General features: G+C 50.0%; 5 protein-coding genes across 5 annotated transcripts; 4 read left to right on the top strand and 1 right to left on the bottom strand.

The window, feature by feature from the left end:
• Nucleotides 1–558: 558 nt before the first annotated feature.
• Nucleotides 559–2,580, top strand: CTRU02_215770 (uncharacterized protein; the record flags this gene model as incomplete). Its single annotated transcript, XM_036733339.1, has 1 exon — nt 559–2,580. One exon carries the CDS (start codon nt 559–561, stop codon nt 2,578–2,580), a length of 2,022 nt encoding a protein of 673 aa, XP_036574970.1.
• A 142-nt stretch (nt 2,581–2,722) lies between these two features.
• Nucleotides 2,723–4,017, bottom strand: CTRU02_215771 (FAD dependent oxidoreductase; the record flags this gene model as incomplete). The annotated part of the gene is made up of 4 exons (XM_036733338.1): nt 2,723–3,567; nt 3,636–3,733; nt 3,794–3,931; nt 3,992–4,017. 4 exons carry the CDS (start codon nt 4,015–4,017, stop codon nt 2,723–2,725), a joined length of 1,107 nt encoding a protein of 368 aa, XP_036574969.1.
• Nucleotides 4,018–4,833: 816 nt separating this feature from the next.
• On the top strand, nt 4,834–5,736 carry CTRU02_215772 (dihydrodipicolinate synthase; the record flags this gene model as incomplete). Its single annotated transcript, XM_036733337.1, has 1 exon — nt 4,834–5,736. The coding sequence occupies one exon, from the start codon at nt 4,834–4,836 to the stop codon at nt 5,734–5,736; it is 903 nt and encodes a 300-aa protein (XP_036574968.1).
• Nucleotides 5,737–6,422: 686 nt separating this feature from the next.
• Nucleotides 6,423–7,436, top strand: CTRU02_215773 (proline racemase; the record flags this gene model as incomplete). The annotated part of the gene is made up of 1 exon (XM_036733336.1): nt 6,423–7,436. The coding sequence occupies one exon, from the start codon at nt 6,423–6,425 to the stop codon at nt 7,434–7,436; it is 1,014 nt and encodes a 337-aa protein (XP_036574967.1).
• A 1,548-nt stretch (nt 7,437–8,984) lies between these two features.
• On the top strand, nt 8,985–10,592 carry CTRU02_215774 (amino acid transporter; the record flags this gene model as incomplete). Its single annotated transcript, XM_036733335.1, has 4 exons — nt 8,985–9,134; nt 9,189–9,450; nt 9,529–9,720; nt 9,778–10,592. 4 exons carry the CDS (start codon nt 8,985–8,987, stop codon nt 10,590–10,592), a joined length of 1,419 nt encoding a protein of 472 aa, XP_036574966.1.
• Between the last annotated feature and the right edge of the window lie 648 nt (nt 10,593–11,240).

Genomic DNA, 11,240 nt, shown 5'->3' on the forward strand with positions numbered 1-11,240 from the left:
ACCCTAACCCTAACCCTAAGTAACCCTAAGACACCGTCTAGCGCGATAATACCTCGACGGCATATAATAATTTATAGCCGAGCTATGCAAATTCTAATTGGCTCATCACTCCATCTGGACCCATAGTTCCCGATGTCCTGGCCTCCTCGCGGAAAACTTCCTACTTCGTAGCCGCTTATGTATTTATGCGAGTGTTTAAACTCGCCGTTACAGAACCAATGTGCAACTCCCCGGCGTAACTTACCTGTTGTCATATAGAGACAGTTCTGGTCTCTTTATGCCCTCCTGTGATCTGAATCACCTCATTCAAGCGAATGATATCATAATGGGTCGCAAGCAGAACAGCAACAAGCCCACATACCGCAAGACAGAACAGCAGCAGACCCGATCTCGCACCTTTACAGGCTGTCGCACCTGTCGCACTCGGCATATCAAATGCGATGAGGCTCGACCGTCTTGTTCCACATGCCGGCGACTCAAAATAGCATGCCACGGTTACGCCCCCACCCTGGTCTGGATGACAGATCAGGGTGGTTCGGATGAGCCAAGAGGAAGCTTATGTCGTTACCACTTTTCAGCGAGACGGAGCGGACATGCATGAGTGTCGAACTGGTCGAAAGTCTGGGGACAGCTTCAGCTGAGCAACTGGTGACGGATCTGGATGTCGAATCTGTCCACGACGACGAGCTTCACTGCATTGGCCCCTTTGGTGTGTTTCGCGCTTTTCACGAGAGCAGCTCCGAACAGGTTTTATCGTGGCATCAATCACTAGTGCTAGATCAGGGCGAGCAACAACAATCAGTAACTGATGGCGTCCACAAACAATACCGTGATGAAGATTCCTTCATCCCTACCTTTCCCTTGCTAGACGAGGATATAGTTCAACTGCCATCAGAGCCGATGCCCTTGGAGACAAATTTGGATTTGGGGTTCCCTGAACCTGAAGACCTATCTGCTGAGATTGAAGATTGGATGCAGCTGGGTGTAAGTTTGGGCAACGGATCGCCCATGTCTCTGTCATTGGACATACCTGATATGAACTTTATTCTATCACCTCGAGCTGGGACACCAGCTTCCCAAGAACCGTCGTTAGCACATGGAGCGATGTCTCTAAAACCATACCAACAAGACAAGCGCCTAGGGGTAGAAGTCATCACCGAGATTCCTCGAAACCCAACTACCGGCTCCAGCAGCTTGCCGCCGTACACGTCCTATCTACTACGACATCTCAAGGAGGAGGTGCTCGAAGGTTCTGCGACATTATTGCATCGGCTGTCGCCATGGAAAGCCCTCTTCCTGCCACGTGCACTGCAGACCTTTGCGGAGATGTCACTTTGGAACACAAGCTCGTACACAGGACGCAACATACTAAGTTCTCTCCTGTGCAAGAGTGCATACCATCTGCATAAGTCTTCCAATTTGGGCGCAACCAGCCTGTCGACAGAATGGCTTGATGTGGCCGCCACGCATCAAAAAGAGGCGGTTAATTTGCTCAAGGCAGCGCTGGCGACTGAGTCGTGGACAGAGAATCAGACGGATTATGCCGAGATGCTCATGGCCATGCTGAGCGTCGGGTTCACGATATTACGAGCCAATGACCCGCGCGCGGTCAAGAAGCTCTTGTTAGATGCCGAGCGCCTCATTCGTCTGCGAGGTATTCCATCAGATAAACCACATACACACCGAGTCTTGCATCACATGTACACTCATTTACGTCTCATAGCGGAAAGCACCTCACTCAAGCCCTTAGTCCAGGCTGCGCAGGCAGACGTCGCCAGCGAACCGACGGCGAGTCCAGAGTACAATGCAGCAATTGGTCTTCCTGGCTTCCGTTTGGATGAAAACAACCTGGGCAAACTAGATACAACTCAAGAAAAGACAATGGAAGTGGGATATAATGATATACACCTTCAGGTGTCTGGATACTGGCAGCCGACGCTGTATCCCAAGATGTACAGCATGCCAGAATCGCTCATGACACTCTTGTCTCAAACCATCAGCCTCGCCACTGAAAAGCCGGCATTAGAGGCCGCCGCGCTTACCAGTCCGAGCGTATCTGTCGCTCTATCGCATCATACACGCACTCTGGAGCAGCAGATCTGGTCTTGGACGCCTTCACCCATCGAGCTGCCTGTCGGGCCAGGCCGACCTCAGTCTCTCGTCACAGCAGATACACCAGCTCTCGACAATCGCGACGCGCGGTCTATGGTCCTTGCGGTGCACCAAGCCATTATGATATTTTTCTATCGACGGGTCTATAATATGAACGCAATGATTGTCCAGGAACAGGTGCGCAAGACGCTCGACTTTCTGGAGCCGTGTGTGGGCACCAGGGTATTTGATCAGGACTTTGCGGTCACCATCGGTTGGTCATGTTTTATTGCCGCGTGCGAGGCAGTTTCACCTGACTTACAGAAGAGAGGATTAGAGTATCTGGAGGCCATGGATGGCTCGGGTGTGTTTATTGAAACGGACAAGCCTAGTGTGATTGCAAAGGCTGTATGGAAGCGTAGGGCATGTTCAGGGGATATGTCGTATAGCTGGCTGGATCATATGATGCAGCATGTAGAAGCGTCATAATCCAGACCGATCAATATCAGATGGCAAGAAATGATCGCGCTGTTGTTCTAATGTGTATATTTCCCCCACGTAAATAAATAAATATTCATGTCGACTAGGTAGCCCGCGTTAGTTGACAACTAGGTAAAGTGAGGAAAGATAATTATAGTTTAGACCGGATCTCCACAGGTGCAATTCTTTCCTGCACGTATTTAGTCACCAGGTCCTTGACATGCTCTGCACAGCCATATGAACCTTGATATCCCCATCCAGCATGGCCGTAGTTGTGGACAAGCAGTGTATCATCACCGCTAAGTCTCGTCAGTTCCGCCTCGACTCTGACACCCGACTTTCTATACGGCCGCAACCCAACACTGGACCTTATGACCTTGATTGCGTCCCTTCCTTTCCCGCCCACCATATCAGGACGAAGCTTGACTGCTCTCTGAATGATGCGCTCCGCGATGGCTGGATCAGGATTGGGATCCCAATTGCCCTTTTGGTATGTCCCGCCAAGAACAGTACCGCCACCGGCGGCACGCGTCATGACATAGGAAATCTCTTCGGCACCATCGTCCGTGCCGGAAACGTTGTACATGGAGGGTGACTCGTTCTCAACGAGGACAATCTGCCCTCGAATGGGCATCATGTCAGTGTCCTCCACACCGCCAAGCTTTAGAGCTCCCAGGCCAGACGTGTTGACGATGATGTCGGCTTTTTTACCCGAGTGGTGCATATTCTTCAAATCGCTAATGTGGTTCACAGTGCCCCGTCGGAAGACCACACCCAACTTGCGACACTGGCCAACGAGCCATGGAAGGTAGATGGCCGTGTTTATGCAGATGCCCGTGAACTCACAACCCGAAGTCACGCCGTCCGGTAGCTCGTGCTTCTCAAGCTCGTGAAAGTCGGGAAATAGGCGTCTGTACCAGGGATTTTGGATAAACATGGAATCGAACGAGGTGGCACCGCTCTCGACGTCTTTCTGGCGACGGTAAATGTGGCTTTCTGTCACCAAGTCAGTCAGTAACTAATCATGAAGTCCTAGCTGAGCGCAGGTAAAAGAGGGACCTTACTTTGGTAATGGATACCAGCTTCGGGAACGTTGGCTGCTAGGCGGGACATTTCTGGCCATGACCGCTCCTCCCATCGACAATCGGTTTCTGGCGAGAATCTGTTGGAGGAACGATTAGTCCTGTGTTGCTCTCAGACTGGCATCAAATGCTCGGCTTACGGCTGGAAATTTGCCCCTGCCCAAGGTGATGCATAGTCAATACTATAATCGCCAGGCATATGCTTTGCAATCACAGTGATTGAATTGCGCGAGTCCTTAGCGAGCTGGAGAGTCGACGTCAGACCCGACACGCCGGCGCTGGAATAATGTTAGTCGCAAAAGTTTATGCGTATTCCTATAGTTGTTATTCAAACATACCCTAGTACTACAATGTTTACAGTCATCTCTGAGGTGATCTCGAAAAGGCACGATGATTTCGACAAGAATAAAGAAAGTAATAGACACAGAGACTCTCAACTACAGGTCATGAGCTTTGAAGGCTAACTACTTAATACTAATACATAAGCTCTATGTAGATTAATAGAAATAGGATTTTGGATTGCTATTGTAGAAAGGAAGCATACCTTTTGGAAGTCTTCCCCGATCCTCCAAGGCAAAACAAAGAACGCGTATTCGGAGACCTACTTGGCTGAACTGATACATTGTCCCCCTTTTTCTTTTTTGCAATCGAAACCGTTCCATATGTCCGAAAATCGGCCCATCCTCTCTCATCAAAACCATGGCCTTCAGCTCCCCCAGCCATCCTCCTCGGTGAAGCCTGCCCCTTTCATCGCTTATCTGCGATAAGCTCGTCAGGTCCCCCAATCTACCCCCGCTTTACCCCGCAATGCTAGTGCGTTATACCGACCCACTTCCCCCAAGTTTGACAAGTGGGTCTTACCGAAGTACGTACTTTGGGGTCCCTGAGAAACCAGAAGTGAAGGCATTCCCGACTTCGCATTCTCATTGGTTGGAGAAATGTCATAGTCTGCAGCTTTGATAAATCTTGAGAAATAGGAGGGGCATATTCAGTCATTCCCATCTTTTGGGGAATAATAAAGATAATACTAAGTTCATAGCGGTCCCCTTATTTTTGAATGTAAATTCCAGCTTAATTCCTCAATCCATCTTCTCTCATACTTGTGCCACTCTACCTTTTTATCCTTATCTTGACTCTTCAATTATACACACACACACACACACACACACCAAGTCTCGAGATGGCTCCCTCACAAGAACTCAGCGGCATTCAAGTCGCAATCATTACTCCATTTCAAGCTGACGGCTCTGTCGATTACAAAGGTCTCGACCAACACGTCAACCGCCTCATCGATGCCGGTGTTCACGGTCTCGTTCCCGGCGGTAGCACTGGCGAATTCACCGTTCTCTCCCAGGACGAGCGCAAAGCCGTCCTCGAGCAGGTGGTCAAGAGTGCCGCCGGTCGCGTTCCCGTCGTTGCTGGTGTTGGAACTTTGAGCACAGTCGACACGATCGATCTCGCCAAGCATGCCGCCGGCCTAAAGGTCGCCGCGCTGATGGTCGTCCCCCCATTCTACGATGCGCTCAACTACGAGGAGATCAAGACATACATGAACGACATTCACACAGCCTCCGGCGTCGATATCATGTACTACAACATCCCCGGCGCGAGCGGTGTCACACTCTCGCCCACACAGCTTGCCGGCCTCAAGTCCGTCGGTGTCAAGTACCTCAAGGATACTTCAGGAAACGGACCCGCACTGACCGAACTGCTCTTCCAACTCGGCGACGAGATAACCACATTTAATGGCTGGGATACTTTGACCTTTTACGGTCTAGCTGCCGGTGCCAAGGGTTCCATCTGGGGCGCCACCAACATCATTCCCGAGCTCAGCGTCGAGTTGTGGAACGCGTTGGCAGTCAACAATGACCTGAAAAAGGGACGCGAAATTTGGGCCAAGATCTTCCCTATTTGTAAGTTCCTCGAGTCAACTAACTACTGCGCGGCCGTCAAGACGGGAATGGAGCTGCGCGGATGGTCAACGGGTGGTCTGAGGAAACCATTTGCCTTGCTGAACGATCAGCTGCAGGCCGAGTTTGTCGTGCATTTGCAATCGGCTGGCGTTCAAACCATTAAGAAATAGCTGGTTGAATTTAATATTATTTAAAAGAAAAAAACCGATCTCAATGACTTTTTGAAGAATATCCATTTCATCGTGAGATTCAATATGCGGGGAGACTCTAATTCTTTATGACGATCTTGTTCAATCCCTTAACATGTGATCTGCACATATTGCATCATTGACTCGCGATATGAACAAAGGCAATCCCTTAAATAATGAAGATAGAAGAGAAGAAGAAAAGCACAATTCTGCAGTGATACTGCGTAACTCATCAAATCACATCTCCATCGTCTTTCCCAAGGCACAAATAAGATTATCTTGAAATGTTGGGTTTCCAGATAGCTAGAGCACAGCTTCTAGACCAGACGGCACCAACTCTTCCGAGACTGAATCCAAACAAACCCCACTAGCATCGGCTACCCATACCCCAGGTGAATTAGCACACCAAATTGCACAGAGTAGCTTGCAGCTCTTTTGGAAGGCCATCCCGGGCCTGCAAGGGTCCCCCTCATCCCAAGTACCCCGCCCTAGAACCTCCGCCATCAACCGCGGACTCCAAATAAGGGAACAAGATGGCGTGGGAACCCGACTTATAAGACTTCTTAACCCGTGCCTGAAATGGAGATTCTGGTAGAGAGCGTGCTGCAAATTTTCTCGGTTTCTCGCACAACTTTTGATCGGCCTCGGTAAGCCCTCATTCTAACACGATGAAGTCAAAACGGACTCTGTCCATCGTCACTTGCCACGCCGAGGGCGAGTCTGGCGATGTCATTATCGGCGGCGTACCAGATATTGCTGCCTCAACAATGCATGAGAAGCTCCTCAAATTCATCGGCAAGAATGACGGCCTCCGCAGACTGATCCATAACGAGCCCAGAGGCCGCCAAGAGATGAGCACCATGTTCCTGACCGCGCCTTGCGACCCGCGCGCGGATATTGGGTTCCTCATCTCGGCACCAGGCGATTGGGTGCCTATGTCTGGGTCCAATACAATTTGCACTGCTACTGTGCTGCTCGAGACGGGCATCCTGCCCATGACCGAACCGCAGACTGTGCTCAAGTTGGACACGGCTGCTGGTCTCATCACAGTCACGGCAGATTGCAAAGACGGCTCGTGCAACGCTGTGTCGTTCGACAATGTGCCTGCGTTTGTCTATGCCCTGGACCTGAACATCAATCTGCCTGACATCGGCACCGTAGCAGTGGACATTGCTTACGGCGGCCAGTGGTACGTCGTAATCGCGGCGGATGCTTTGGGTGTCGAGGTCACCCCGGCGTTTGGCGCCCGATTGATTGAGCTTGGAAACCTCATTAAAAAGACTGTACTGGACACAGTCATGCCCACGCATCCCGAGAACCCTGCCATTCGAGGCATCAACAACGTTGTCATTACAGAACCACTCACTACCTCGCCGACAGGTGCCATCTCGGTCAAGCACACAGTTATTGTCACGCCAGGTCGATTGGACCGAAGTCCGTGTGGCACGGGCAGCTCGTCACGTCTCGCGATCCTCCACGCGAGAAAACTCATCAAGGAGGGCGATGAGGTCACGTTCAAGAGCGTGATCAACACGGAGTTTATGGGCAAGATCAAGTCGACGCAAAAGATTGGCACATATGATGCCATTATACCCAACATTAAGGGTCGAGCCTGGATTACGGGAGAGAAGAAGATTTATGTTGATCCAGATGACCCTTTTCCGGAAGGATTCCAAATTTAATAGCGACCACAATAAACAGTTTTGACTTACCTGGTTCTTTAGTGTGATGCTCTTATTTACCATCTTGCACAAGCTCAAGGGCCATAGTGAAGTGACAATTTCGGTTTGACTATCGGGGAACTCACATGTGTATGAGTAGAATTAACTGTTATTGAGTGCAGTTACACAAAAGACTCTTGAGACCGGCCAAACATGTTACGATCCTGCAAGAAGGGCATTCCTGATGCAATCTATTGATTATTCCAACATGGCTGTCTCTTTCAAGATAATTCCAAGGAAGCAATCTGGAATGCTTTGCATTTTTACTTTGAGGATTTCAGCCTTTGACTTTGACACGAACATGCCTCGTACTGAATGGCTGATTAAGGGCTCAAGCTTCCTCCATAGTCCCTCACAATCTCGCAAGTTCAGCGGACTTCGTTTCGCTGAGGAACACACGCGCTGTTTAGCATTGTTGGCACGTAATACGTGAAGTTTCCTTTGCAAATGATTATACTATATTGGATGCGAGTCATGGAGCCCTGTCAACTCTCTGGCTGATACCGCACAACCAGCATTATTGAAGCCCTAGTCTCCAAATCCAGAGTCAAACTCGATCACTAATCATTCCATAGACAGTGACATGGCCCATTGTCGCCACCATGGAAGCCCCTTGTCCGTGTCCGCAGTTACCCCTCAGTACCTCTGGTACACAAGGAGTACGCCGGTTTCTGCCCAATGAGTCTCTGGCTGTTCAGTGTTCTAAGCGGGCCCAAATTCCATGGCAACAGATGAATGAATGGGAGAGTGCTCATTCGCTGTTGCATATAGAACTAAGCATGTCTCAAGAGCCCTAACCAGATATCTGGGAATAGCGTCACCCTGCCACAGAAGAGGAAGAAGACTCAGTAGGGCTTCCGAGACTGAAATGTGCCACTATGTACTGACCGAGATTGCAGGTACCTCTCGCATCCCCAGAATCTCCAACAAACAGATGTAACTTGAATCTCGTTATGGGCCCACCAAAGTCTTATGTTCCAAGGTCCTGATTGGCTCTATCCCGCCCTTGACTGAAATGGGGTCACGTGGCGGTCTCCATTCCGGGACTCCGACCGGAGACCCTCGGCCTTTTCTCCGCGTTGGAGTCAACTGAGTGACACTAGCCCCGGGGTCCGGGAAACCTGGGGTGTGGGGACGTGGCCCGTGGCGTTCCACGCTAACCACAGCTTCCTGGAAACAGAAGGTATTCGCGTCCGAGTAGATTGTGGGGGAGATACGGAGAACTACTCCCCCACAATCTACCTGGGCCTGGGGAAGGTCGGGGTAGTAAGTGTTATCGGGATTCTACCAGCCATGAACTTGTTGCATCAAGTCAAAGTATCTTATAGCCAATAATATATGATAGGGGCCTCGCACAACAAAGCAAGCACCCTTTTACACTAACCTGTATAAGAAGTCATGGATCGCTCCATAGTTTCGTTTTTCTCTTCTCTCGTTGCTCAATATCCACCTCTGTTCTGGTGAAAAGAGACGTTCAAGAACAGTTCTGTTCTCAATCTAGTTTTCAATATGGTTATTTCAGACATTGAGGCAACAAATGATTCCGAAAAGATGAAAGATCCAGTCCCCCATCACCATGAGGATATCGCGACAGTACCTGTGACAGAACAGGACGCAGTGTTTGGCGAGCTGTCCGAAAATGGACCCAACTACCGCAGCGTGGGTGCATCTCTATTATGAGGCTCTCCTCCTATTTGCTAATGAAGCCTGCAGGTTGGTTGGCTGGGCACCGCCGGGTTGATGATGAAGACGCAGCTGGGTCTGGGAATATTGTCGTTCCCATCCGTCTTCGACACCCTTGGCATGATTCCTGGCATTATCCTCTTGTTGACCATTGCGACCATTACCACCTGGTCCGACTATATCGTCGGTGTCTTCAAGCTCAACCACCCTCAAGTCTATGGTGTCGACGATGCTGGCCAGCTCATGTTTGGCCGCATTGGCAAGGAAGCCTTCGCCATTGCTTTCATGGGTCGTAAGTCTGCTGAGAATCTGCTGAATAGTGGTTGGAGAATCCCTTAATTACTCACTAACGAAATTATGCTTCTTATAGAATACGTTCTGACGGCCGGTTCAGCAATGCTGAGCTTATCCATTTCCCTCAACGCTCTATCCAGCCACGGCACCTGCACAGCCACCTTTGTCGGCGTCGCCTTCGTCATGATCTTCCTCCTAAGCAGCATTCGCACGCTCGGCCGTATAACATGGGTTGCCTGGGTAGGCTTGGCTGGTATCTTGACTGCTGGTGAGTCAAAACGAACGCCACATACTGCGTAGCCACCTTCTGATAACGGTTTCGCAGTCTTCATGGTCACGATTGCCGTCGGTGTCAAGGGAGGCCCCCCAAATGTTCCGCAGGGCGTTGTTTGGGAATCCGATTACAAACTTTTCGGTAACCCCAGCTTTACGGAAGCCATGTCGGCTGTGGCTACACTCATCTTTGCCTACGCCGGCACTGGTGCGTTTTTCCCCATCGTGGCCGAGATGCGTGATCCGAGCAAGTACACGAGGGCTTTGGCGCTGTGCCAGACAGTCGTTACAGTGGCCTTCATTATTGTTGCCATCGTCATCTACTACTACTGTGGCTCTCAGGTCGCTTCTCCAGCGTTGGGTACTGCTGGGCCTCTCATAAAAAAGATTGCCTACGGCATCGCCTTTCCTGGACTGCTGGCAAGTGGTTGTATTCTGGCTCACGTCTCGAGCAAGTACGTCTTTGTCCGTGTCTTGCGCGGCTCGAGGCATCTCACGTCAAACACTGTCACACATTGGATTTCCTGGATTGGTTGCACCTTTTGCGTCAGCCTGATTGCCTATATTCTGGCCAGTGCGATCCCCGTCTTCAACGGCCTTGTATCGCTCTGCGGTGCACTCTTCGGTACACTGCTCTCTTTTCAGCCCATGGGGTGCATGTGGCTCTATGACAACTGGCGCAGTGGTAGGGAGAAGCCTACCGCGCGCTGGTATCTCGGTGTTGCTTGGAGCGTCTTCGTCATTACAGCGGGTACATTCTTAATGATTGGTGGTACCTACAGCACTATAGTCGGCATCATTGATTCCTTCCATGCAGAGGGGGGCTCTTCTGTTTGGTCATGTGCTGATAATTCAAATTCCAGCTAGAGGTTAGTTTTACGAGTACACAATAGATAGTACCGATGTTTATTTAGCTAGCGAGAGGATAAAATGGTAGAGATAATACTGCCTCGGATTGCCTCTGAATATAAAGCGAAATTTTGTTGGAGGCATCCTTTAACATAATTAGTTGACTTGGTGTTGCCATGATAAAATAAATCATAATTTAAAACAGCCTATTCGATTGTCGTTTTCATCATCTGTCATTCGATCACCTGAATGGTCATTGTTATTGCGAGGTGCCCTGCCACGCTGCCAAGACAACCACCTATGTCCATCCGACGTAGGCTTGACTGAAGGCGTACCAAAGACACTTCTTTCACGAATTTCTTCAAGCTTCCTTTACACATTGTCTCTAGCAGAGTGCAGAGTCTACAGTCTCATTAACTAAACATCTGAATAAGGTGTGATGGCTGGTTACTCTATATCCTAGGTACTGTGCGCCCAGTCACTGCGGCTCACCTGCTGATGATGCAGAGATTAATGAACCTATAAACGAATGTTCGAGCATGCAAACACCATTCACCACTTGGTCGCACCACGTAGCTCGATGTGGAGAATGCTTCTCCGAAACCGGTGAGGCTCGGAATGGCCGGTCTTTGGACTAATGGTCACGCATCTATAAGTAAGTGTAGA

Source organism: Colletotrichum truncatum (assembly GCF_014235925.2).
Source record: "Colletotrichum truncatum strain CMES1059 chromosome Unknown Contig_0020, whole genome shotgun sequence".
Classification (NCBI taxonomy): domain Eukaryota; kingdom Fungi; phylum Ascomycota; class Sordariomycetes; order Glomerellales; family Glomerellaceae; genus Colletotrichum; species Colletotrichum truncatum.